This window comes from Cynocephalus volans, chromosome 2, assembly GCF_027409185.1.
Source record: "Cynocephalus volans isolate mCynVol1 chromosome 2, mCynVol1.pri, whole genome shotgun sequence".
NCBI classification, from domain to species: Eukaryota; Metazoa; Chordata; class Mammalia; order Dermoptera; family Cynocephalidae; genus Cynocephalus; species Cynocephalus volans.
Window position 1 is genome coordinate 172,926,494 of NC_084461.1, and position 27,800 is coordinate 172,954,293.

At 54.8% G+C, this 27,800-nt stretch overlaps 1 protein-coding gene across 2 annotated transcripts in view; it reads right to left on the minus strand.

The window, feature by feature from the left end:
* Window positions 1-437: 437 nt before the first annotated feature.
* Window positions 438-27,800, minus strand: part of BMP1 (bone morphogenetic protein 1) — a 38,853-nt gene continuing 11,490 nt past the window's right edge. The window contains exons 6-20 of one of the 2 annotated variants that reach the window (XM_063085758.1): window positions 27,011-27,116; window positions 25,471-25,595; window positions 24,785-24,900; window positions 16,015-16,117; window positions 14,461-14,577; window positions 14,058-14,203; window positions 13,723-13,918; window positions 12,955-13,080; window positions 12,057-12,217; window positions 11,492-11,672; window positions 7,217-7,342; window positions 5,185-5,312; window positions 4,720-4,933; window positions 2,945-3,195; window positions 438-1,118 (exon numbers count right to left, since the gene is read on the minus strand). In XM_063085758.1, the coding sequence (XP_062941828.1) occupies window positions 984-1,118; window positions 2,945-3,195; window positions 4,720-4,933; window positions 5,185-5,312; window positions 7,217-7,342; window positions 11,492-11,672; window positions 12,057-12,217; window positions 12,955-13,080; window positions 13,723-13,918; window positions 14,058-14,203; window positions 14,461-14,577; window positions 16,015-16,117; window positions 24,785-24,900; window positions 25,471-25,595; window positions 27,011-27,116 (2,231 nt within the window). In that variant the 3' untranslated portion in view covers window positions 438-983. Of the gene's footprint in view, window positions 1,119-2,944; window positions 3,196-4,719; window positions 4,934-5,184; window positions 5,313-7,216; window positions 7,343-7,507; window positions 8,053-11,491; window positions 11,673-12,056; window positions 12,218-12,954; window positions 13,081-13,722; window positions 13,919-14,057; window positions 14,204-14,460; window positions 14,578-16,014; window positions 16,118-24,784; window positions 24,901-25,470; window positions 25,596-27,010; window positions 27,117-27,800 lie in introns of those variants that run through there. The other variant, XM_063085759.1, reaches the window with a different exon arrangement.

The following is a 27,800-nucleotide window of genomic DNA, read 5'->3' on the forward strand; positions in this document are numbered from 1 at the left end:
GTCTTCTGGCTCCTGGTGGGCTTCCCTAATCAACACCTTTGCAGCCCACCCACTCCTTTCCCAGCACAGAGACAGAAAACCCAGATGGACAGACACATTCCGGATCCCTTTTGTGTACCTCCTCCCTCCCCACCAAACAGCCTTTTTATGGAATGTTCTGCTCTCCCCTTGTGTGGTAGGGCCACAGCAGTGTGTGGGTGTGCGGTGCACCTGTGGACTGCAGTGTGACAGGTGTGTGTGTCCCCCAGTGTGAAATCACACCCTCAGGGGTCCCGCAGTCACGGGAAGGAAGGGCAGCCAGTGAAGCCAGGTGTCCTGGCTGCCTGCCGGCCTCAGACACAGCAAGCCTGCACATCTGGAATGAGACACCCCACGCCACATCCCAGACAGCATTTGGCACAGGATACTGGCTGTAACACTTTCGGTTTATTGGCCGGGGTGCCCTGGTGTGGCTGACCAGCCACTGGGCCTGAGAGAGGCCCTGTCTTGTTTCCCACCCTCCCCTTCATCTCCTGGCAGTGGCTCCTGGGTCACTCACGCCCCAGGAAGCGGGGGAGCGGGGGCTCAAATCAAACCAAATCGAGGCTGGAGAAGGGGTGGGATGTACATTACAATGAAGATTACGCCAGTGGCTATACACAATACAGCGCGTAGAGATGGGCAGGGAGGGCAGTGGGGTCCTGCACATGGTCCCTCTTGCCACTAGGCAGGGCACCCAGAGAGGAATGGTCACTTCAAGTGTCTCAGTGAAAGCTCTGGCTCCCTGGCCCCTTGCTCTGGTGGGGGTCACGGGGAAGTGGCTTATGAAGAGTCCAGTTCCCCTGCCTCCAGAGGACAGCCTCACCTGGCCCAGTGGCCCTGCAGGTCCTGGCTCCTGGAGGAGAGGGACGGTATGTCGCCTTCTGCCCGCCCCCCACTGTCCAGTCTCAGTGACCACAGGAAGCAGGCCTCCTGGTCCTGCTTCCCTGGTGCGAGGGCCATGGTCACTTCCTGCTGTGGAGTGTGTCCTGAAACTTGGTGCTGGTATACCGCAGGTGGAAACCTTTTTTGGTGATGGTGTCATCCGAGTGGAATTTCACCATGACAGAGTCTCCGGCCGAGTACACCTCCTCGGGAGGCTGGCAGAGAAAGGGATGGGTGTGATTTGGAGGAAGAGGGGCTGGGCTGCTCTCTTCGCTCCTGAAGATCCCCACTGTAAGGCAGGCAGGAGGCTCCCCAACTATTTCCCCACTCCCCCTGCCTCCCAAAGCAGAGAATTTCTTGCTGGTAGTTTCATGGGGCACCTGGGGGAGAAGAGAAAGCTCAGGGCAGAGGAGCTTAAGATCTGTCGCCCTTCCTCTCCAGATGCAGCTCTGCCACTAATTAGGTGGCTGCGTAGTCTCAGCAAGACACCTCTCTCTGGGCCTCCCTTCCCTCAACTGCAACCAGGAGCAAATGCTCTCTGCTCTCCAAGCCTGGAGGGCTGCTGGGGGAAGGCAGATGAGAGCATGAAGGTGGAGGCGATTTGTGAGGGGAAGGGACTCTGCAAGTGGGCTGTCCTCTTGCTGACACTTAGAGAAGAACAGCTGCTTCTCTGCCAGCATGTGGGGGAGGCTGCAGGGAGAAGCGCGGTCTCCCCGAGGCCTGAACTCTGCCATTCCCCTGCACCTGCCTCTGCCCCGATGCCGGCCACAGTCTGCTCTGGGAGATGCCTCTTCCCAGGTGGCCCCTCCACACCTACGTAGAGAGGGGCCAGCCCACCGATGGCCTGACCCCCAAAGCACAGGAGTCATTTCTGAGAACCTGGGGGACATTTCCAGGAACCGTGCCTGGAAGCCCTAACTGGGTTCTTTCTCTAGCTTCTCTCCGCTTGGCTCCAGCTTGGGGGAGGTCTCTGGAAGAAGCCACCTGGGGCCATCCAATTCGGTGTGTGATCAGATGAGAGGGCAAAGTGGAGAGGGGGCACTAGCTTGGTAGCCACGAGATGCCAGAGCCGCTGAGCTGCAGGAAGGTCCACCTTGTCCAAGTCCCTGCCCAGTCCCTGCCAGCCACACAAAGGCTGGAGCTCTGTTCCTAAGGTGAGGTCCGGCCAATGCTGGGTCCAGCAGCTGCCGCAGCACCCAAGCCGCCCTGGAGCACAGCCACAAGAGAAGCAGGGGAGGCGATGGAAGGGCCAGTGTGTCTGAGTGTGCATGGGAGAAAGTGCATGTGCGTGCGAGTGCCTGTGTGTGCGATGGGCAGGGGAAGACAGCTTTCTCTGAAGGTGGAGAGGATTCAAAAAGACAAAGGCAAAAAAAAAAAAAAAGAAAAGAAAAGAAAAGCCACAAGCTCTTATTTGGAGGAAAATAAATCCACGTATGTGGTCAGCCCATGGACTTAGTTAAAGCCCATTAAGCAGACTTTCACCTGCTGACTCTCAAAGGGCTGTTTTATGGACCAAGAAGCGATGCTCAGGGTCTGCTTGGACAGCAGCAGCAGCATCGGCTTTGGGACAAGCTGGCCTCTCACCAGGAGGAGAAACTGGCAGAAAAGACAGGGTGTTTTTATGGATCAGCCAGAAGGACTAGAGAGAGCCACTCAGCTCAGGCCCCCTGTCCCTGGCTCTGGCCCCAGCCTTGCCTCTGACTCCAGGCTCTGGTGAACTGCCTGGGGACAGGGGCAGGGGCTGAGGGGTCAGGGGGAACTCTATCCTGCTCCCCAGACACAAGCTACCTGCAGGCCCAACCAAACTGGTTCTGAGCAGGCCTGGGTCAGGGCAGGGCCTGTGCCAGAGGCTGCAGGAACCTCTGTGTAGCCCAGAAAGGATTGGGTTTCCTGGCTGGGGGCCAGGCTGGGTGTCCCAGTTCCTGCAAGGGCCGGGAATATAGGGTCATCTTAACTCTCCACACTTCCAGGGGCTCAGCCAGCATCAGCACTGGGTCTTGGGATCGGGACCAGAAGGGTGGAGGGTAGTGGGGGGCCTCACCCCTGAGCCGCAGTAGCGCCCCAGTCTGGGGGCTGTGCTGTCATAGCCGTCAAAGAGCTCCATGTAGTCGTAGCCGCAGTCGGTCTCCTCCTCCACCTCGAAAGTCTGGAACACGAGCTCCACACCATAGCCTTCCTCAGCCACAATGACCCACTCGCAGTCCACTCCCCCTGGGTAGTTGTTGTCCCCAAACTGGGCATGGGAGTAAAGGTCCTTGGTCTTCACCTCTGCCTGCACCTGGCCCCCACACTCTGCAGGGACAACAAGATGGGCCACCAGACCCTGAGCACCACTGCCTGCCAGGCTCGAGGCTGTGTCACACGGACCCTCACAGTGATGTGGAGGCTGGGGACCAAGGCCACACGGGTAGGATGGGACCCAGCCCAGGACTTGGCCCAGAACAAGTGCCCTGCCGCTCCACCTCTGGCTGGATGCCTATGGAGGTCAGGAGACCCTGGGCAAGGCATGCTGGGTGAAAGGCAGCAGGGCAGCCTTGGGGACCACATGTGTTGTCTAGAGAGGGCATTCCATGGACCGTAATGGAAGAATGTGGGCCCAGCTGCCAGAGCTCCTGTTTTCAACAGAGAAATTGTACATCTGGGTTTTATGTGGAAACTCCTGATTTTTACATGTTGGCTCAAGTTTCTAAAAAACAGTGTGGCCCAACATAACAGGTCTGAGAGTCAGAGGGAGTTCCAGGGCTCTGGCTTGTGAGACTGTGCCGGGTGGGGCACACGGGAGCAGGCGCACAGGGCCCCCCTCCTTCCTATGCCCTCTGGCCTCTGTGTCCCCCAGTGCTCAGACTCCCAGAGGAGGTGGGGAGAGGGTTGGGTGGGGCCTGGTCAGGGACTGAGTTATAGGGGAGGAGGGGAGGCTGCGGGACTCCCCGAAGGGTGGCCCCAGCCCCGCAAGGAGACTTCGCCTGGCATCCTTGGTCTGGCGTTTGAGGCCTCCCAAGACTGACCCCAGCCTTTCTCTGCAGCCACGTTCCCACTTCATTGCTGTCCTCATGCACCATAGCTCCGGCCAGACTGACCAGCCTGCGGTCACCTGTGTGCACCCTGACCTGGGCCTCTATGGGGCTCCTCCCCTGGCTGGAATGCCTTCCAACTCACACCCAGTTAGGCCCTTATCATGTTTTGTCTCCGGCAGTAATTATCTGTGCCCGCCTTATCTCCCTCCTGGACTGTGTTCCCAGCGGGCAGAGGTAAAGGGCGCATCTCCCCGCACAGCCAGGGCCAGGTCTGTGGTGGCCGAATAAAGTGACAGATGAATTCAGAGGGAGCGATCTTCATGTGCTTGGTTCATTTTTGTGACTTCAGTTCATTTTGCACTTAGAATGCTGCCTCATGCACATTGTATGTTAATAAACAACTGCAGAATGAATGAATGAGTGCATTTGGGTGGCTGCAGGGTGGGTGGTCTGCTGCACTGTCAAGTATGCCACCATTGGGTGCTTTGAGGGTTCTCTCCCTGTCCCTGGGTTCCCTAACCTCCCCCACCTTGGCATCTTCACTGCCTTCTATTTTCCAACTTTCCTAACCCCTAACCATAACCTCCTTCCCCCCTTCCTCTGCTCTCCAGGCCTGGTCCTCAGAACATACTGTCTTGCTCCGTAGGGGCCAGAGGCTGCATCTGCTTGTACCTGCATAAGCTCTTTATAACCCCCCATCCCTGCCCCACGGCCTGGCCTGAAGACAAGGATCAGCGATGCCTCCAGAATAAACGACAGTGTGAGGGTCCCACTACCCAGTGCAGCCCAAGGTGGGCCTCACCTGTGGAGTGGGACACCTGGAAGCCCTTCCGCTGGACCGAATTGTCAGAGTAGAAGCGCAGGAACATGCGGCTGCCCGTGGCCAGGACGGGCTCGGGTTTCTTGCTGCCACAGAAGCGGCCGAGGACAGATGCCTTGGCATCGCGCCCGTCAAACACCTCCAGGTGGTCATAGGCACACTCAGGCTGAGACTCGATGTCCATCTCCACGAAGGTCTGAAGGGCATCAGGGAAGAGTCCAGTTAGGAGTGTGGCCCCAATTCTAGCCCTCCAGAACCCAGCTCACAGATACCCGTGGGAGTGGCCACTGAGGGGTACCCCCCAGTGTATATGGGAGACGGGTCCTCTGTCCAAGCCATCTAGTCTGCAGCCTGCATGATTCTGCAGGGCTTAGGAGAGGACAGGAAACAGGGGATGGCCACATAGCATGGAGGAGCCATGTGCAGGCTGGGGAGTGGGTGCCTTACCAGCTTGACCCGGTGCCCAGGGGTGCTGGAGATGGCCCATGTGCACTCCTTCTTGCTGGGATATTTGTCAGGCCAGTTGGGGCTGGTGATGGTGCCACTGGTGGATGTCACCTTGTGGTCACAGCCGGCTGTGGGGAGGAGAGGGATGGAAAGGGACAGGCAGGGGCCCATGCTGCGATACCTCCTGTGGGGAAGGCCCTTCCCTCCTGCCTCCCATCTTTGGTCCCCCACTTGCAAACTGGACTGAAGGCATCCAACATTTCTTTCTCATTCGGCTACCTGTGCCTGAGGAAAATCTATCCGCTTGGTTCCTACAGGAGCCCTAAGTGAGGCCCCACATGGCAGCACCTGCGGACATGGCCATTGTAGGCTCTGCCCGGCCACATCACCTCTGACCCTCCTCAAAACTGTCCTCCACTGATCCCCACCCTCCTCCATGGTCGTGGGAGATTTTGGCACCTGACCCACTCCTCCCCCACCCCCACTCCTGCCCATCCTAGGTGATGTCAACAAACGCCCAGAATGGCCCTCCCTTCCTTGACCTTCTCAGCTCTATCTCCCTTCCTTGCGACCTCTCCCTAAGCTGTGTCACCTGCTGCTCCTCCATGCCACAATGCATCACCCTCTCTGTGGCCACCTCCCGTTCCTCCAGGGTGCCTAGGCCTTCGCTTCTGCCACAACAGTTAGTCAGCTTTAGAGAGACCTCCCACGTCTCGATCTTTCCATCGGCTCCCAGCATTTCCTCCTTGGTTGACTTAACTGACTACCTGGCTCATCACCTGAACAGCCCCTCAGCACTTCCGTGGCCTCATGCCCTGTCCTTCCACGGCACCATTTTGGAAAACCCCACCATGGTCTCCAACCTCCCGGACCCCCCAGACCACATGATACTCTTTGGATTTGTTCTTGGCCAGCTCTGTCTCTTATCTCCACAGCAAGTCCCCAAACCTTCCGACCTCTCCTCAACCCCCAACCCCTCCGTCTCAGCAGCAGACCACCTCTCCTGTCCCTGCTGAGAAAGTCAGGGCCCTGCCCTCCACTCTGAATGGCTTCAAGCTCTGGACCTTCATCCTCTTTCCTTTTCTTCTCAGCAAACCTAACAGAAAACTTGCTATCACCACGTTCTCACTTTCCAATGTGGCCTCAATCCACAGCAATCTGACTTCTGCTTCTCAAAAGCTTGGCCTCCCCAACTCGAATTTAAAAGCCAATGATTATTATTCACGATTGTGCAATCTGAGGGCAAGTGGGCAGCCGGTGGTGCACTGTGGCTGGGGAGGGAGAAGGGATGGGCAGGGTGTGGATGTCACCATCTACCCATAGGGCACTAACTGTGTGTGTCTAACTGTGTGTGTGATGAAGTGTGTGTGTCCACCCAATGGGGTCAACTTGAGAGGAGAAACCTGAGCATAAGGCCTTGAGGTTAAAACCACCTGTGTGGTGCCCACTGCCAGGCCTGTGCAGTGCGCCATGGGATGAGCAGCTTATTCTTGCCAGAGCCAGGCACTGCGCAGAGCACTTTGCAGCGCTCCAGCGCCCCTCTGAGGTAGGCATTGTCATTATCTGCATTTCACATAGGAGCAAACCCAGGCACAGAGAGGGTACAGTTACTCCGGGGCACACAGCTAGCTAAGCGGCAGGGCTGGGCCAGACAACCTGGCTGCAGAGTCTTTCTCCTAACCTTTTTCCATCTTGTCTCTGTGCCAGCAGGAGGGCACTACAGAGAGAAAGAATTGGACACGGGTTTTGGGAAGTGCTAACCACCAGAAGAACCTGAGAAGAGAGCCTGGGAGCCGCCGCGAGCTCCTCCTCTCCTGGCATGGGCAGGAGAGGCTGGAAGCATGTGCAGTTCAGATATTGCAGGAGGGGGAGGTGGGATCAGTGCACTAGGTGACAGGCGAAACCAGGTGACCTCGGATGTCACTCAGCTCCAGGTGCAAACCAAGGCCGATGAAAACAGCACTCCTGGCTTTCCATGTCCAGCAGGCTCTGGCCACTTGCACCACGTGTCTGGTATCCATGTGGCCCTTACCTTCCTTGCAGTCGTGTTTGTTGTCATGGAGGACGAAGCCACTGCGACACTGACACTCGTAGCTGCCGAACGTGTTGACGCAGTCCTGCTGGCAGCCGCCGTTATCCTTGGAGCATTCGTCCTTGTCTGCAAGGGGAGCAAACGAGGACAGAGGCTGGGTCTGTGCAGAGCTGAGGCCTGGTCACCCCAGGGGAAGTGGGAGGCCTGGCTGGGCTTCCTCCCACCGAGAGAGCAGTGGCCAGCAAGAGCCGGCCAGGCCGGGTGGGCCGCAGGAGGCCCAGGCGGCAATGGGGTCCGGGGTGCTGCATGAAGCCGAACCAGCTGAGTGGGCCCAGCTGCCGGAGAGAAAGGAAAAGGGGAGGTGGGGAGGGCCGGGGGCCTGCAGCTGACCAGCATGGGAACCCTCTACCATTACCTGCTTACTGGACAGACGGACAAGTGGAAAAACAGACACACGGACAAGCAGACTGCAAGAGAAAGGAGCAGGACGCAGGGGTCCCTCTTTTACTTCGCAACAGGAAATGTCACAGACACCATCAAAATGGGAGGGGGCTGGGGACAGGGAAGGGTCCCCTGCCTGCATGAAGGGGACAGGGGAGAAGAGGAGAGCACCAGTTCTGTCCGGCCACAAGGAGGCAGGCCGGAATGGCAGAGCGGAGGCAGGGGCTTGGGTGGGCACCAAAGCCCCCATCCCATTCCGTCCAAGGTGAGGTTCCTGAGTAACAAAGGGTCCGGGAGGCCTGGCAGGCCTCACTGGGGGGTCCGGTTTCTTTTCTGCACTCGGAATTTGAGCTGGTGGGGGCGTCCCCGAGGGGGCTGCAGAGCTGGCCTCTTTTCTGAAACGAGAGAGAGAAGGAGAAAAGGGACCGAGGGGTGGGGGTGGAGGGCAGGGACCAGGGAGGGAGGCGGTGAGAACCAGACCCAGGGCCTCCGAGGCGGAGCCACCGGTCCACAGGGCGGGGGTAGGAAGGCAGGTGGGACACTCATGCAGGACAGCCATGTCCGGGCGCAGCCAGGTCATGAAGGCTGGGTTAGCAGGTGGGAGGAGGCAGAGCAACAGGGGATGGAGACAGAGCCTGTGGCAGGGAGAAGGCCCGGAGGGACTGCACAGGGCGGGACCAAGGCGCTGGGAAAGGAGAGAGATGGGAGTGGATGCGGAAAGGGCTCCATGAGAGCTCCCTCTCCCTCCATTTCTGGCGGCTGCATCTATACAGTGTGTTAGACACAGATGGACGGACACACACTAACACACCCACAGACACAGGATCCCCACACAACTCCATGCATGGATGGACTGTTGTCCAACCTGACAACACAGACACTGATCCACAGACACATACATACATGAGCACATAGTACACACCAAAGACACACGGACATACATCCACAATACAACAGGCAATGCATATACAAAAACACAGGCAACCACACACACATACCATCCCCCCCTGGCCTGTGTACAGGTGTACACAAGAGATATGCACGACCTACTCCTGCATATGTGTGAGGGAGCACACACAGATATAACACACGGACAGGCACAGACACACACAGGGCGATGGACACATCTGCACATGCAGGTGCCTGGAAACTCAAACGTGGTTACGGAGAAACGCATAAATGCAGAGACACACAGGCCCTTTAGCAGACAGCTCACATGCATGGCTGCGCATGTGTCAGCAGACACGCACACACCCTCACACAATGTGTGCACTGACACAGAGCTACAGATGGTCACAGGCGTGTGTATGTCACAGCCACATACCCTCAGGTCTGCCTGTGGTCATTTTGGGGACTGTGCCTGGCTTAGAAACAGGCATTCAGGGAAGGGGTGTGGATCCCAGTGGAGGCCCAGGATGCCAGAAACAGACACCTGCTGGCATTCAGTTGACCAGGGGGTTCTGCCACAAGGGGTATCAGCTCCCAGAGGGCCCAGCTTCTCCAGCCCATGCTCAGGTGGGCCAGACCCCTTGGTCCCACAGGAATGCAGGGCCAAGAGGTGGCATCTCCAAGTCCCTTCCCAAGGGCGCCTTCTCAGCTGGCACATCAGAGGGGAGCCTGACGGAGGGCCCTCCAGCAGCTGCCTTGGTACTAGCCCCATGGGGAATGTGGGGGTGAGGATACCCTACGACCCGTCCTGGGAGTTCCCTGAGGATATCACCAGTGTCTGTGCAGGGAGCTTCAGGGTGCCAAGCTCATGGACTGAGCAAAGACTTCCCTGATGTGTTTTGACCTCCACCCCTTCCTCGTACTTGCACCCCAAATATCTAGTACAGTGTCTGGCACATGGTAGAGATAAAATAAATCCTCGCATAGTGAATGAGTGAGTGGGTAGGTGAACGGCTGAATGAGTGTGGGAAAATGAGTCCTAAGGGGGCTGCTGCAGCCTCCTGGGTGGCAGCAGGCAGCCTTGCCTTGGAGCCGGGGAGCAGGTGGCAGGGGGGCAAGGGGAGGTGACATGAACCTGGACGTGGAGATGGCACTCACCCTACAGTGCCCAAATGCCCCGAAGGTGGCTGGGGTCAGACTGAAGGTCTTCAGGCTCGCTCTTCTCCTTCTTGGCTTAGGGTCTCCTTGATGGGTGTCCCAAAAGTCCAAATAGCCCCCCTCCTGGGGGGGCCAGAGTCAGATGCCCCATGCCCTGAGAGTGGAACCTTGATGCCCACCAGTAAGGGTCCTCTGCAGGTTTCTTGGCAATGCACGTGTGTGCGCGCGCGTGTGTGTCTGTGCCCAAGTGGGGGTGGGGTGGGCACTATGTCATGCTGGGGGTGGGGGCAGAGCAGTCATTCCAGGCCTAATGTGAGTGTCGATCTACCCCCTCCCCAAGACTGGAGCAACAGAGGGCAGGAAAAGACAAGTGTAAGCAGGTAATGGTTTCCCTGGGGCAGAGCTCACCCTGAGCAATTGTTACACCCCCTCAGCCCTCTACTGAGCTCCTTAGAGGAGTTCCACATGGGCACAGGGAAGACAGGGACTGGCATTGCAGGGGGAGGGTCTCAGCAAGCAGTGGGGTGGGAGGGGTGCTGTGGGGCAGAGAGGCAACAGGGCACTTTGAGCAGAGCAGGGTGGCTGGCAGTGCCAAGCAGGGAACCAGTGCATGGGGACAGGTGCATGGCATCCAGGTGGGGCAGGCAGGGGTGCAGGGTGACTACATAGGGGGCTCGAGGATGCAGGACCCTGGGCAAAGGAGGGGAGAAGGAAGGCAGCGTGGACTCGGCCGTGGGCTTCCTGCCCTCATGCCCACCCTGCGTCTGGCCCACCAGGAGTGTTGGGGGCGAGGATCCCTGGGCCATTCCTTCACAAAGCCGCCTGCTCCGGGCAGCTCTCCAACCTCCCACTCTGCCCCATGCTCCATTCTACAGAGCTCCTCCACAGAACTCCTGCCTTCACTGCCTGGGTCAGGGGACCTATTGTCTCTGGGGGACCACCAGACACCTGATAGCTGGACCCAGGGTGAAGGACTCAGGGTGGCCTGGAGCCAGGGAAGGCTTGGGGCTTGTGTGGGGAGCAGAGGAGGATCCGATGCAGGGGAGCAGGTAACTAAAGTCTAAAGGATCTCCAGGACAGGGAGCTTCCCCAGGTGGGAAAAGCAAGGAGGCATCTCCCGGGACCCCAGAGGTCCAGTTCAGACAGACCGAGCAGAGGGCTGCTGACGTGGCCATCAAAGGCCCTGATGAGCCCAGGTGACTGGAGCCTAAGCCTCCTGTAGGGAAGCCCTCAATAAGTCCCATATGCTGGTGGGATCTGAGACCCCACTCATGGGCCAACGGGGAGTGGGAAGGCTTTGGGATTCAGGGAGGGAAGGCGACTCATCTCTGAAGGCCCCGGGCATGAACATATTGGGCCTGTGCAGGGTCTGATTAGAAGTCTGGCTGCTGCCAAATAATCTACCCCCCATGGTGCAAAGCACACACCTCCTCTTCTCTATCCACCTCATGTTCTCGGCACACTGAACCCCCATTCCCAGGCCCTGCCTTCTCTTGGCCTTGGCCTGCATGTTCCTGGCACCTGGAACGCCCTCTCCCTTCATTGCCCAGGTTCTGCCCATCCTCAGGTCTGGCCCCAGTATAGCCCTGAGGGCTCAGGAACAACAGATTCGGATGCCAGAGAGGCTGGCCTGGTGGTGGTGCTGAGTGGGGTGGAGCAGCAGGGGGCAGACTCTGCTGGCTGGGCACCATGGAGGGCTGGGGAGGACATGGGTGCAGGGGCAGGGGAGAAGGGGAGCCCCGTCTTCTGAGAGGAAGCAGGGCTAGGAGCTGGGGAGTCTGGGGTTACCTGAGAAGAAGTGGGCCTTAAAGCCCTTTTTGGACACGGTGTTGTCGGACTTGAATTCCACACGCATGTTGTTGTACTGGGAGGTGATGACCTCGGGCTTCTCGGAGCCACAGAACTTGCCATGCAGCTTGGAGTCAGCTGTGAGTCCACTGCGCACCTCCACAAAGTCATATTTGCATACCTGCAGGGGAGACCAGCTCCAGCCCGCCTCCTCCAGGAAGCCTCCCCTGACCACACCCACCCGGGGAAGCTCCCTGTCCTGCAGATCCTTTAGCCTTTAGTTATCTGCTCTCACACCTCAGATCCTCCTGGGCTCCCCACGCAAGCCCCAAGCCAGCCTCATGCTTTCCATGGCTCCAAGACTTTCCCGCCTCGATCAATGGCCTTCATTCCCACTTGCTATATGCTCCCCGGCCTGCAAGGCCCTCCCGCCAAGCCTGCCCTGCTTCCCTGAACTGGGGGCAGTCTCTCATCCTCTGCATTCTCAGAGGGGAGGAAGAGGCACGGAGCAGAGCTCCCACACTCCATGGCTTCCTGCCCTCTCTGGCCCCTGGGGGGCACTTACATCATTGCCTTCGGTCTCAAAGAAGTCAAACTGCAGGGAGATGCGGTACTGGGTGGGGGCCACCAACTGCCAGATGCAGTTTTTGTTGGGAGGGTACTCCTTGGGCCAGCCTGGGCTGGTGATGGAGCCGTTGAGCTTGGTGAGGAATCCTCCACAGGCAGCTGGGGAATAAGGGAGAGGCGTCACATGCCAGGAGTCCCTGCTCCAGGGAAAGGCCTGGGATGTGGGCTGGGATGTGTCAGGAGGAGACGGGTCTGTCGGTTCCCCCTCCCGGGGGCTCATGTCTGCTCCCTGTGGGACAGGCGGTTAGGATGCAGGGGAGGGTGGGGGAGCCTGGAGGTGGGAGTAGAAGAGTTGAGGGGACATATGAGTGGCCATTTCTATCTTCTCTGCGAAAGAACAGGCCAGGGTCTGACAAGAGGGAGGAAGCAGAGTGAGGGCTCAAAGAAAGCGGGGCTGGTGGGCAGCCCTGGAGAGGTTGGCAGGGAGCTGCTCAGAGGCGCAGCAGCAAGATGGGCAGAGCTGGAGCCAGCAGCCTGGGGTGCTGTCACGGCATCTCAGGAGCGTGCACAGAGAGGCCGAGCCTCAGTGCCTGTCCCAGAACAGGGGCTTCAACCTCTCGCGGGTGGTGACATCCATTAGCAGGTCAAGATCAGCATTTGTGAAAAAAGACAAAGGATGAAAGAATACCATCAAAGCTAGAGCACATTACACATGGTAACAGTGTGTCCTGGGGGTGGCAAGAGCAAAGCTATTTCTGATCCATGAGTTGTGAAGAGTGCTAGGGAATCCTTCCAGCTTTTCCAGAAAGAGGTCTGTCCAGAAGCACAAGAAATCTGGCTGGAGGGCTTAGGGTTGGGGAGAGAATAGGGCTCCAGAGGCAGCTGGGGGCACTCACCCTCACAGCGACGCTTGTCCGGGGCCAGCTCATACCCAGGGTCACAGCTGCACTTGTAGCTGCCTAGAGTGTTGAGGCATCGCTGCTCACAGCCCCCGCGGTTGGGCCGAGAGCATTCGTCCACCTCTGCGGTGGGAAGGAAAGGGTGTCACACGTGCCAGGCCAGGGTCAGGTCCCACTTCCAGGCTTCCTGTAACCACCCCTCTCCCCGTTCTGGGAGGGAAGACAGATATGAGACTCACCCATCTGCTCAGCCCCGAGGCCCCACCCAGCCATCCATGGCAGCTCAGAACCCCACAGGTAGACCCCACAAGTGGACCCCACAGAGCCTTCCTTCTGAGCACATGGGCAGGGTTGGTGGCAACTGCTGTTTACTGGTGCCTCTCATGTGCTGTTCCCTGAGTACTCTTATTTCTCCTCCAATCCTTACATGATGCTGTGATGGGGTGACTGTCACTATGCCCATTTTACAGGTAAGAAACTGAGGTACAAGAATATGCCCAAGGTCACGCAGGTTAAAAAAAAATCCATGCTGCCTGGCTACTGCTCTTGGGGTTGACCTCTTCTCCCCAGTTAGCAGTTGGCTACTGCTCTTGGGGTTGACCTCTTCTCCCCAGTTAGCTCCTTAGGAGCAAGGCCCAGGGGTCTTACTGGCATTTGTATCCCCCACAGAGTCCCTGTGTTGAATGAGTGAATGCAGAAGGTCTGAAGGAGCCAGCCTAGCCACGGGGTTGGACGGGGCAGGGGAACTGGGGAGGAGGGAGGGACCTTTGAAAAAGTTGACAGCAAAGCCTGCTTTGTTAATGGATCCATCCGAGACAAACTTGAGCCAGAGGCGGCTGGATGTGCTCTTGATGTCATCGGGCTTCTCGTAGCCACAGTAGCGCCCGATCAGGGTGCTGGTCTCACTGTGCCCGTCCCGCACCTCCAGGTAGTCGTAGGCACAGCTGTCATGGCGCTCGATCTGGGGGGGGTGGGAAGGGCCCGGTGAGCAGGAGGAGGTGTGGCTGCCAGGGACCCGGCCCTGGGAGCCCACAGAGAGTGGGCTGTCCCAGGGGGCAAGTGGGGGATGCAAGTGTCCCATCACAGGGTCTCCGACCTACCTCAAAGGACTGGAAGGTGAGGCCCACGTGGAAGCCCTCGGACACTTGGATCCGCCAGATGCAGACTTTGCTGGGCCGGTAATCATCTGGGTAATTAGGAGACTGGATATGGCCATTGTCCTTTTTCACATCACCCCCGCAGATGGCTGTGGGGACACAGAGTGAGGTGGGGAGGGCAGTAGGTCACCATGCTCTGCTCTGCTTGTGAGCCCTTTCCCCCACTCCTCCATCCTTCCCACGTCCCACCAGCTTCCTGGTGTCCTCCCCCCACACCCTGGCCAATCCTGCCATTCTCTCCACTTCTGCCCTGTGGACCCACAACCTTGTCCCTCAGGTAGGAAGTTGCTCTAGGATGCCCAGAGACCTCATATGTGACTCCTTCCCCCTTTCCCCTCCTCAGTACCTTCGTAGACGGCAAAGAAGCCCTTGCCAACCCAATTACTGCTGCTGCGGAATTCGACCCAGAGGCGGCTGTCGGTGGAGACAATGGGCTCGGGGAGTTTGCCCCCGCAGAACCGGCCTACAGTGTGGACAGAAGAGTGGTGAGCACCGAAGCCAGTCCCTACAGAAGCCCCACTGCTCCGGGAGGTTTGATCCACAAACATTCCCAAGACCACCCGCCCTCTAGTTAGCTTCGTCTGGTCCAAGGTCCAACTTGGCTTTGAAGAGCCAGAGACCACTTGAAGGATAGGACATGAGCCTGTGTCTAGGATGAAAGCTGAATCTTCATGACATTCAACTGTATATGTTTTATTTACCTTTTTAAAGAGCATACTATCATTATTAGTTACCTTTTCTTATTTGGTCTTCAAGTAATAATCAAGAAATTAACATGGCTTTCTTAGCACATTACAAAATGCTCTCACAGGCATGTTTTCATTTCATCAAATGCAGGGGATGCCCCAGGACCCCAGATAAGTTGCAGAATCTGGGGACTGGGTTGGAAAATGTCCCCTTTGAAATAAAAACCAATGAATCAGCATGAAGTGGGTGAAGCCGGCCATCTGTGGAATTCTTTGTAGTCAAGAATCAATGCGGGATGCTTTGTGTGTTCCTAATAAGTTTGGGTGTTTCCCAACTTTCAGCAAGGGACAGAGGGTGCCAGCCTGGGAATGTGAGTTACGAAAAAGAAACTGTAATCCTGGAAATGCTAACATGTCCGCAGGAGGAAGTGTTGTAATGATAGCTGCTTTGGGTGATTAATAAGAAATATTCGAATATCAGACACTAGGAGAAAAACAATAGAGGGTCAGTAAGAATCTGCCAGGCTGCTTTAGGCACAGGCTGTGGAGCAAAAGTTCTGACACCGAGGAGCAGCCCTGAGTTACTTAGAATCATGTCCAGACTGGAGAAGGAAACTCACACAGCTCCTCAGGTTTGATGTAAATGCCCTGTAGGAAGAACACCTGACTCCCTCTGCCCTAATTCTAGGTTCATTAAAGCACCGTCTGTTCTGTGTTTTGACCCACTTATCCCCCACTTACTGCCAGCCCCCCACTAGCAGGGACAAAGTGTCCTGTGCAAACAAGGTTGGGCCACTGTGTGAGGTACATAGCCCTCCAAGGTGAATTAAGAGACAGGCTGGCAGGTTTATAACAGGTCTCCTTCGAGCCAGGCTGCCTTGTGGACACCCAAAAGCCAGACCTTGCAATGGAGAAAACAGAGCCTCTGAAATCGCCCAGATAAGCAAGACAGCCTGGAGCTACGGGGATGCGCAGAACAGTCTGTCTGGCTCTCTCCGTCAACTCTTATGACTCTCTGGCATCCGCAGAGTGACAGCCACCTTCTGAAGGAGGCCCAGAAGCCAGCACTGAGGACTCTGTAGTACAGATGGGGATGGGACTTACAATGTCGCCCCTGGCTAAGTGTACGGCCCTGGGAGAGGATGTGGAGCGTGTGATGGGAGCTGTTCTAAGGTGGCATCTGCCACGGTGGAGGTAGGGCTCGTGCCATTTACCTCGGAGGGGCGCCTTCCTCCAGAAGCCATCTCGGACCTCCACATAGTCATACCAGCACAGGCGGCTGCGGTATAGGTCCATGGACGTGAAGTTCAGAATGATCTAGAAGAAGCGGGAGGAGGAAGAGGGTTATGCTGCTCTCCACGCTGTCAGCTGCATGACCACCACTGGCCTTAGCTAGGCGGGTCACCCTGGGTTACAGTAAAGGTTCCACGAAGCAGCTTCCGGCACAGAAGCGCCACTCCTCCCCAGCTGTCCCCCAGTTATGGTCATCATTCCTCCTAGACAGTCCAGGCCAGTCCTTGCTGAAAATGCACAGCCTATCTGTTCCCAGCACAATATCCATGGAAGAGACCGGGGTCCTGTTTCGTTGCTCCCTCAGTAAGGAGCCACTGCTTGGGGTTAAACACCAGCTGCAGCTCTTCTCTTAGTCGACTTAATATACGTCACAGCATCTTCAAGAAGGAAGAGGTCTCCTCAGTGACAGCAAGGGCCCAGGGTGGCAAGAAGGTTGTGGGGGGTCTGAAATGGGAAGGAAAGGCCCAAAGAGGGGAGGTGGGGGAAGAGAGGCTGAGCCTCCCGTCATCCCATACTTACTGAGTGCTGACTTCAGACAGGGGCATGCCAATGTCTGATGGCAATACAAGACCTGAACCCTTCCCAAGTGGGTTTAAGACACATCCCTGTCCTCAAGAGCCTAGGACTTAGACAGATAAAACACATGCATGAAAAAATCATGTGGGGGGAAAACTCAGAGTGTGAACCTCAGCTCTGCGTTTCATGCTGTGAGTCCTCAGGTGAGCCCCCAAGCCCCCTGAGCCTCTGCTACCTGTGTGTAAAATGGCAACACGAGGGTGGAACCCTGAAACAGCACTTCCTGGGACAGGCACTGTCCTCACACCTCATTTCAGGCTCTTAGCTCATCAAATGCTCACAACTCTGCAGGAGCCTCTGACACCTTGTTAAATACCAGTTCTCCCCAGCAGGTGGGCATTTAAAGGTAGAGAGCACACTTTCCAGGGGGAAACCACTTCCTTGGAAGTTTCCAGAGGGAGCCTCAAAACCTGTTGTGTATTCAGAGTTCCAACAAGTGGGGACTCCAGGGAAATGTCCACCGTGACCTGTGAGGCATGTGCAGAGGACACTCAATAGTCTAAGGTGGTCTCCTGCTCTGTGCTACTGGGGTTCCCTGTTGGAGAAAGGGACAGGAGGTCTGCCTCCCCGCTACCTAAGTGCGAGGTTAGAAGCTGACAGAGTGGAGGCAGGATGAGCCAAGGCAGGTGCTGGCAAATGCTGTCTGTAGCCAGCGTCAATGCTGGGACTGGTTGGGACCAGTCAAGAAACAGCTTCTGGCCTCTGGTCCGTCTCTAAGACCCACTCCATCAGGATGTGGGTGGTTTCAGTATCCCTCCAGCTGATCCTCCCTCTTTCCATCCTCTCTCTATCTCTTCTTGGCCACCACGTCATGCCCTGGATCATAAAGAATCGTGTGCCCCATGTGTAATCTCAGTTTCAAGGACCCCACTCTCCACCTGCATCCCCCAATCTTTCCAGGCTCACTCCCTACCATAGTTCTCACCATGTGACCTTCAATCCACTAAGCCTACGACCTTCAGTCACTGCCTGTCACCTCCATCAGTTCTCTCCCTACCTAGCTTAGTTCTGTAGTCCATTCTTTTTCTCTTTTTTTTATTCATACATGAGTTCAAGTACACTTGTTTGGGGGATCTTTTATTAATCGTGGTACTCTGAGTTCAAATATATTTGGGGGCTCCTTTATTAATTGCATCACTGAGTAATAATTGAGAGAGATTATGTTTTTGAAAAGTGTACTAGATATTACTCTTGATTATTATTAATCATCATCATTGAAGGTTATTATTAGTAGTATTTGAAGTGCTGGCATTTTGAAAAACCGAAGTTCCAAATCTGTTCTGGCTCTTGCTATGGAGCCAGACAGTGACTCATTACCCAGCCTTTCATGTTTTTAGAAAATGACCAAATGTGATCACAGAGGGAGCAGCAAAAGGGCTAGCAGTCACTTCACTTCAAAGCACATCCCTGGTCGTCTTTATCAGTACCTCCCTGCATCTGACTTCTCCTTGCTCCTCTTTTTCTCCACCATACTCATCTGAAATCTACAACCCTGGGTCAGTCCAACTTTCTACCTACACTGTGCCTGCACCAGACAGCCAAATGTGGCTGGCGCAGAACACACAACCATGCTGACCTGGCTGGACTTGTCTCACCTGGAACCAAGAGCACATACCTGGACTGGGCCCTCAGGGCTGCCAGGCACACCTTCTATATCCCCTCCTCCCTCAAACCGCCTCTTCTCTTCACTCTTGGTCCTAGTCCCACTACCATCTTTCCCTGGGATTAGTCCAATAGTCCCTGCTCCTGACCCTGCCCCCAGCCACAGCAACCAAAGCAGATCTTTTAAGATGTAAATCAGATCACATCTTCCCTCCGCACAAGTAACTCAGAGTAAAATCCAAAGTCCTCACCGTGGCCTCTAAGGCCAGTCCTCACCTGGCCTCTGTTATCTTTCTGACCTACCTTCCACCACTCTCCTCTTTGCTTACTTGGCTCCGGCCACATTGACCTTGCTGGTCCTCGAACACACCACGCCTGCTCTGACCTCAGGGCCTTTGCACTTACAGCCTGGAAGCTCTTCCCAGCTACCTGCTGGGTGTGTTCCCTCACTTCCTGCCAATTTCTGCTCCAACATGAACAACCATCCCACAAGAAACAGTAACCCCCACCCCTCCCCACCCCCCAACTCCCTCTCCAACTCCACCCCCGTCCCCTGACTGCTGGTTTCCTCCATGACCTACTGCTGCTTACTTGTTTATTCGCTTATTGTCTGTCTCTCCCCAACTCCACACCAAAATGTCAACCTAGGTGGGCAAGAATTTTATCTGTTTCATTCATTGTGGACTCCTCAGCACACAGCATGTAGTAGGTACTTAATTATAAACATTTCTTGAATGGAATTTTGCTTTTAGGATTCTACAGATATACTGACCCAAGTGTATAAAGATGTAAGTTTAAAGGTATTTATTGTAACATTTTTGGTAATAATGAAAACTTGGAAAAACTTCAGAATCCATCAACAGAGACCCACAGAGTGTGGCTGAAAAATTAAGGAAAATTGAGATGGTGCATGCATACACACACACACACACACACACATGCATACACACACATACCTAGAAGGATCTGGAAGGACACACCAAAGTGTTACCAAAGCTTAGTCATCTCGGAGGAGTGGGATTTGGAGGACAATCAAGGGGAGACTATCCACTTTTTACTTTATGCAGTTCTAGATTGCTCAAAAATTTTACGATATGCACATGTTATTTTTATAGTTAACCAAAACATCTTTACAAGAGTTGCTGGATGAAGGAAGCAACTGCAGAGGGCCGAGTGAGGGCACTCTGCTCCTAATCTTACACACTTCCCCGCTGCTCCACGTGGCCTCTTGGGTCTGCCAATCAATTCAGCTCAGCAGCTGCGCTGAGAACAAGCGTCCACTTTCCCTGCTTCCTCAGAAGCAACCTTGGCTCTGTGCAGGGAGGCTGAATTCAGACCTGCTAAGAAGGAACCACACCCAGCTGGCAGAACCCCAAAGGGCCTGCTCAAGACCTCCTGAGAGGCTGGAGGAAGCAGAGGTCTCCTCTCCCAGGAAGAAGAGACCTGCACTGCGGTCAAGGGCATCCTGCAGGGAGGCATGGCGATGGCTATATTGAGACTGAAGGTATCTAATTAAGAGCTGTACCGACTTCTGTCATGTGGAAACAGCTGTGCTCTGGTGGCAGGGGCACTGCCCTTTGCCAAATAAAGCCTGGTCAGCTCCACCACCTCCTGGCTGTTGACATTGGGCCTGTGGCTCGGCCTCGTTAAGTGACAGTGTCTGTCTAAAAAATGGAGGTGATCACCATGGCGCCACCGGGGAGTTGGGGGGATTAGAGAAGATGTGATGCTCAATGTCTCCTAGTGCACCCTGCAAGTGGGAGGTGCTCCTCATGCTTGTAGGATGCTCTCAGGGGAGAACTGCGTGGGCCCCTTTCCTTCTCAGACCAGGTAGGAGCCACGCTGCATCGTTTCAGCATGACACCCCAGGCATTCACTGCCTGGATTGCATCTGGCATGCTGCATGCCCTCAGGCATGTCATTGAACTCTTCTGTGCCTCCATTTCCTTGCTTGTAAGAGGGTAATGATATCACAGGACTTCGGGGAATTTAATATGTGTCAAGTTGACAACATGTCTGGCAAACGGTAAGCACTCAGTAAATGTTAATTTCACTCAGAATTGCATTTGCTTAAGATATTTTGATATTTGAAATGCTTCAGCTCAGAATCCTGGAAGTAGAGAGAGAACAATCGGTGCCTGGGGAAGCTGACCAGGGTTTGCTCATTTAATAGATGAGGAGTGTAGGAAAGATAATGGCAGCTAACACTGATTGAATTCTCACGATGTGCTAGGTACTACTCTAAGCACTTTGTTTATATTCCTTTATTTAATCCTCATATCAATCCCATGAGGGAAGAAGGATTACCAGATTCATTTTAGAGATGGGGAAACAGAGGCACAGAGTGGTTAAGCAACTTCCCCAAGATCATACTGCCAGCAAACAGCACAGCTAGGAGTCAAACCCAGGCACTCTGGCTCTTACACCCTTCCCCACTGCTCCATGTGGCTTCCTGGGTCTGCCAATCAATTCTGCTCAGCCGCTGGGCTGAGGACAAGCATCCACTTTCCCTTTATCCTCACAGCCTCACTCCCTTCAGCATGGGAGAAGCAGGGACTTCAGGGAAAATCCAGCACAGGCTTTGCAGAGGAGGGAGGGATAACTTCTGCCAGGCTGGAGGACGGGAGGTGGGGGTCAGGGAGCAGGCGGAATTTGGGCCGGACCTTGAAGAACAGGCAGCATATCAGAAGACAGGGATGGGAATGAGGGTGGATCCTGCCAGTTCCAAAAGTTCTTATCTTCTTGGCTCCTCTGCAATGTTTCGCCTGTTGGCCATAACCTCTGCCTCATAAAGGCGCTGCTTCGTTGCCTGGGAACCACTATAAGTCCTCTTTGGGTCAGCTGCTAATTATGTGAGTGTAGAGCTGTGGGGGATCCTAAAAGGAGGCTTTCAAAGTGGCTCTTTCCCTTGTTTGACATTCCATGACATGCATAATTGTATAAGATTTACCTACCATTAGCACATCTGGCAATAAGCTGAGATCCAGGAAGCAAGTGAAAAACAACCTCTCAGCAGCCAAAACAGATGTCAAAGACCATCCACCAAAGCAGGTGGTTTTATTTAAGGTTTACTTTTGAAAGACCATAGACTTTGGAGTCAGACAGCCTAGAACTGAAAGTCGGTTCCACCACCACTGCCTATGTAAACTAGGGCAGATTTGCTCAAGCACTTCAAGCCTCAATACACTCACCTGTAAAGTAGGGATAACAGTGCCGAGGTTGTGAATAAGACCTCATGAATAAGATCATATATGCAAGATGCCTAATACTCTGCCTAGCACCTAACTGACCACAACAAAGAGTGACCATTATTATTCTACGACACCAGCCTCTGCTGGCTCCCCAGCCTCCACAGCTCTCTCAACGTTATGACCCCAAGGTGCCATCTGGGTTCACTTACAACTCTACGATTTCATCCAGGCCCATGGATAGTTTTTACTTTATGCATTTCTACAATTATGCATTGATTAATCTGGAATTTTTATCCCTAGTGCACTTCCCTCCTGGGAGCTCTAGCAGGCCTCTGACAGGCGTCTTCTGGGAATTATGGAGGGAATTAAGGCACAGAAAGGCTCCCAAGGAAGGCCATGTGTCTACCAGAGAGATGAAGGCCAGCCCATGCCAGCCAGGAACAACAGGGAAGGAAGCTGCCTTACCCTTGCCAACTGAGCACAACTCCTCAACAGGAAAGGAAGCAACACTCTGGCTGTATGCTCCTTGGGGCCAGGGACCGTCTTACACATCTGTATATCTCGGAACACACATAGTATTGCAATCACAGATTTCGTTGTCACAGTCCAGGTTCTCTACGTGATATTGGGTAAGTTACTGAATTTTTCCAAGTCTGTTTTCTCATATGCAAGACATGGATAATGCCAACATTGTCATTGTAATGTCATTGTGCTAATTAAAATGCACATAAAGAATTTAACATGTGCTGCTCGATCATATGCTCAATAACGATTAATTGTTGTTACTATTATCTGTGGTGAGATTTCCAAAGGCTGGAGTAGTGGGGACCCTCAGGAGAGCAATGAAGGAAGCCAGGGCAGGGCCAGTACAAAACAGCAAAAAGGACTGCAATTTTAAATGAGATTCAGAAGAAGAAGGAAGAGATGGGTTCATTGTTGAGGGGAGATGGTAGAACGTCAACCAAAAGATGAAAGAATTACTCAACCCAATAAAAATCTGTTGTACATGAGAATGATCTTCAAATTACAAGAAATAAAAAGAAGCATCATTTGGAAAGGAAATGGAAACTCAGTAATATAGAAAGAGCAGTCAGTGAGCACCCCTTTAAACTGGCTCTGGTCTCTAGGCTCACAAATGACATCAGAAGACAAATAACTTGCAGATGTGATCAGTGTGTGTCATCTGGAGAACTCATGGCAAAAGCTTTCCCATTCTTCAAAGGGGCGTGTGTGTGTGTGTGTGTGTGTGTGTGTGTGTGTGTGTGTGTGTGTGTGCACGCGAGCCATGCGTGTGCTGTGTTGGGAGGGGGGCTTGGAGTGGATTCTGGGCATTGCAAACCCCTGAGCTGAATGTCCATCCCCAATTAAACAGATGGTTTGTGGCAACTTAGAAAAGAAACACTTGATTACGAGAAGCCAGTTTGGGTTCACTGGAAACAAGGCACATCTTACAATTTGTCTTCCTTTTTAAAAGGGGTCTTTGTCGAGTGGTGGAACAGTAGATTCGATTTTTTAAGTATCCAGCATTTATTAACCACTCCCTGTGTCAGGAATGGAAGATGACAAGGGCATGGTCTCAGAAGCAGCTCACATCCCTGTTGCAGGTGGTGACCTGCGGAGGGATGGGGATGATGTTGAGTGGTGTCATAGCTGGTGGAATAACTGCCCCAAACCTGCAAATCCATGTCAGTGTGGGGGGAGATCTCGGATTTGCTTTGGTTCCTCTCCTGTTCAACATTTTGATCAAAGACCAGGATGAAGACCCGGAAGATATGCTTATCAAATGGGCTCCTGGCAGAGATCAGAGGGATGGCTATCTGCTGGAATTCTGATTCAAAATGATTTTAAGAGAGACATCGGAATGAACAACGTGACAAATAATAAAATCAAATCCAGCTCGAGATTGCGCTACTATGCTAAGCACCACATTCCAACCAAGGGAAATAAAGTCTGGTAGCTTACTCTTGGGAGCAATAAAAATACGAAGGACATGGAAGGTTCAGGGTTGGCTGAGAGGTCCAGACCCTATGTGAAAAGCCCATGAATGGACTGAAGGAGGCATGAGGGGGTCTTCCTATGTTAGGAGGGCTGACACGGGAAAGAGGGAGCCAAGTTAATCTAAATCACTCTTGAGGGAAGTACTGGGGCAAGTGGAGGTCTCAGGGAGAGTGGTTTCTCCTCTGTATCAAGAAGAGACTTTGTAACATCAAGAGTTGGCTAGAGAACAGATGGAACATTCTGAACAGTAGGGAGCCCCTCATCACCCTACGTATTTAAACAAGGCTAATTAATCACATAGTGGGGGACTAGACCGGACAGGCTCGGGGGCCTTCCCTGTGCTCACTGCCAACAAGTGACAGGCAGGGAAGGCTTCCTGGAGGAGGTCATATCTCAGCTAGACGAGGAAGATGATGACAGCTTTGACCCACTTCCATAGTGCCCCACAGTGGCAGCAAGTGTGAGAACCCGGAGCTTACCCACAAGGTAAGAGAGAAGGTAGAGGTCGAGATTTCTCTCTGAATCAGAACTGATACAGCAGGGGACAGGTAGCAGGAGGGGACAGGTGGCAGGAGAGAGTCGGGCTCAGAAAATTAAGCCGATGTAGCAGAGATGGAGGGTCTGAGAGTGTGCAAGAATAAGGAAAGGTGGGAAGGAGAGACCCACCATCCAGAAAGCATCCTGTTGGAGGCATCTACATTGTCTCTTAACTGTTCCCAGGACCAGAGCTTGTCAGAACTGGGAAGAGCCTTTTGGGAGCCCTTTGCCCAAGCCCTGATGAGACAGATGGGAGAGCCGAGGGCTGGGCCTGAGCAGCTCATCCAAGGCCACCCAGGCAATCGAGCAAGTCTGGGATCGAACCCAGCCCTGGGAAGGGCTCAAATCCCATCTCACTCCTTAGCTGTGTGATCTTGGGCAAGTTACTTAACCTCCCTGTGCCTCAGATTCCACATGTGTAAAATGAAGACACAGGGTAGCCATAAGAATTAAGAGGTGATATATGAAAAGCACTAAAAAAGCACTCAATGAGAACTAGATAATCCAAATATACCTACATAGGAAGTGCTGTTTACAAATTCACACTAATTCACAATTATTGTGAGACGCCATGGAAGGCTGTGATTGTCGGGAGCACCTCCCCACTACAGAGCTCCGTCAGACTTGTGGACTCCGTGGATTAATGATAACCAGGTAGGTCACTGGCATCCACATGGACCCACTGTAGAAGAAGTCCCTGAGCCAGGGCTCCGGGAAGAGATATGCTCTCCTACTCTTGGGGTCCCAGCAGAGGAGGGGAGGCTCAGAGGCCCAAGACGACGGTTACCTTCTCCCCAGGTGTGACTGAGATGCGCCATACACAGTGCATGTGGGCGGAGTAGCCATTGGGGTACTCAGGGGAAGAGAAATTGCCCGTGCTGTCTTGTAGGGTCTCTCCGCAGGCTGTAAGGAAAAGGGAATGACTGGGCAGCCACTTGAAGGTGCCGAACCCCCCTACCTTCTAGCTCACCCACCCCTAAGCCCTGGCATCCTTTGGGGGAGAGAATGGCTGGGGAGAGGGGAAGTCCTTTAAGATCCTTGTTCCTTTAAGATTCCCCCCCCTCCTCCTCACACACAAGCACATACCATCCTACATCCCTGGGCCTAGTGCTGCTGGGGTAATGGGAGGCCCCGCTGTCAAGGCAACATGGGTTCCAGAGTTAAGGTCAAGTTTTGGTGGGTCTCAACTCCATCCCACTTCCTTAGAATTACTCTGTTCTCCCCACTTTCTGCTCCTCCTGCCCCATGCTCTCCCAGACTCTCAGAGGATGGGGGGCTCAGCTTTTCACCACCCCTGATCCTAGCCTCAGTTTGGTTCCTAAACTTGACACTATCCCTCCCTGATATCCCCTCCCCGAACCCCATTCTCTAAGATTTTCACCTTTAACTTCTTTGGTGGCCCCAGGCCCTGGACTCTCCCTTCCTCAGGCCCTGCCTTCCACCCCTCCTGGCCTGTCCCTTCCCTGCCCTGACCTGGGCACTTGTAGAGCTTGCGGGCCTGGGCAATGTCTCCCTTGCTGAGCCGGGTCCTTTGGCCGATGGGAGGTTTCACCCCATTCACCTCATATTTGGGGACGATGGTGTCCAGGAAGATGCCCCTGAGGAGGACAAGTGGGATACGTGAGGGTGAGAGTCTGGCAGAGGGAGGAGTGACCTTCCTGTATGCACCACAGGTCGTGACCCTACCAGAGTGCAGACATTCCTCAGCAGGGTCAGGCACGGGTGGAGATGTCTCACCCTGTCATTATGCTGCCCATGGACGAGCAGCCACCCTGCTCCGTGGCAGCCATGCCACAGGAGCTGGGGGAGCTCCAGGAACCCTTTGGGAGCTTGGGGACACAGGCCTGGGAAGCCCTGGAGACCCCAGCCCCAGGAAAACCATGGGCCCCTAGGTGATCATCTCTGCAGCCCTGCCCTGCTCCTGCGACCTCTCACGCTGACTCAGCCCTGACCACACTTCTAGGACTACTCAAGGCTGACTCTTCACCCTGCTGGCACGGGTTGCATCTGACAACACCTGGTACAAGTCCAAAGGGCAGGTTCCACCGTGGCCAGACCATACCCTGGGGAGAGCCCTACCAGCTCCTAATCCATCAGTGTCTCATGTGCCCCCAGTTCCTCCCTGCTAGATCCTGGGTGTTCCATGTGGGAGAGCAGAAGGAAGGGGAAGCAGGGCAGCCCTCCACCCCCCAGGGCTCCTGACTCACTCCCTGCTGCTGGGTGGAGCACAGCAGAGGATGGGGTGGGATGCGCGGGAAGCAGAAGGAGGTGTCTGTGGGTAAGGGGGGGCACAATGACCTCATCGCCCTTCCTTGGTCTTGCTCCCTCAGGTCTGGAAGCAGGAAGAGTGGGTTCGGTAGGAACACTAAGAAGAGGGGGAAGGGCCACTGTCTGGGACAGTCAGTGGGTAAGGACAGAGCCAGGCATGGGAAAGGCCAGTCCAGGAAGGAGCATGGGGAAGAGGGAGGGGCCGTTTCCCACGCTCTGCTAAGGAGAAGCAGGGGGAGGGGAGGCTGGGCCACTACCTCTGGGGGTTCTGCATGACTTCTGGGAACCTGGGCCTAGGGCGAGGAGGATGTGCTTGTGAGCTGAGGATGGGGACCAGTCCAGGGCAAGAACCAGGCTCTGTGCAAATTAGCCAATTACAAAAGGGCAGGTCCACTGGAAAAGGGTGCTCCCCTCTGGCCAGCAGAGGGGAGGAAAGCGCAGCTCCCTGCGGGCTGCTACAGTTTAGGGCGACCCCCACTGCCTGGCTTGCAGAGTGGCTGGATTTCAGCCCCCGAGAGCCCAGGCCCTGCCACGGACCCAGGTGGAAGAGGACAGTAGGCAGGAAGCAACTTGGACCCTCTGCTTCGGGGCCGCAGCCACCCGAAGGGCCACTGTTGTCCTTCGTCACTGCGCCAGCAGGACAGGCTAGTGAGAAATGGGGTGGGGTGGGTAAGGGGTGTAAAGAGAATGGCCTACAGAGGGGAAGGTTGGACCGCCCCAGCAGAGGTCCAGGCCTGCCTCTCACCTGGAGAATGTGTTCCGGGCATAGTGCATGATGCTGTCAAAATCATAGTTCTCCCCTAGGGACTCCACCTCCTGCACCTCCATCTTCAGGAAATTATACTCCTGCCCTGCGAAGACCAGGAGAAGGGTGTGGGGGACAGGGCGGGGGTGGGTCTGTGCAGGATGCAGCGCTCCCTTCTCGGGGCGGGGAATAGTGTCCTCCCTGTACCTGAGCAGCCCCCCTAGCAGAGGGTCCTGGGAGCAGCCAAGGAAATCTGGGCATGGGGGTTGGAGGAGTGTGAGGGAGGGTCTCTGGAAGAGTCCTGTCCAGCAGAATGCCCAGTGCATGGAGGACTTGCCAGAGCTTGAAGGAATTTGGGAACGAAACACCAATTTCTAGAATCATGGTCTAGGGAGCCCTGAACAGTGGAGGAGGCCTGGAGGATGAGGGAAGGGAGGGGACAGAGAAGGCCAGGAGACACCAGAGAGAAAAAACCCTCAGAGGACAGAATAGGCAGAAGGCAGAGACCAGGGGTTAAAGGTGATGACAAAGACCTGAGGCAGTATCCAGGGATGGGTGACTCCGTCCAGTCCCACCCTAGAGGCCACCTGGGTTCTGGCTGCTCAGGATGGCCCCTGTATCCAGGATGGGACCTGTCCCAGCCCCCCAAGGAGCTCCAACCTGGTGCAAGTCCCTGAGCCGCTACTGGCAGGGGGATGCCTCAGAGGGGATCTAGACCAACCTGCGGGCTGGGCCTATAACACTGAGTTGACCACGGGCGTGGCTCCAGGGAGCAGTTCCCACCCCCACC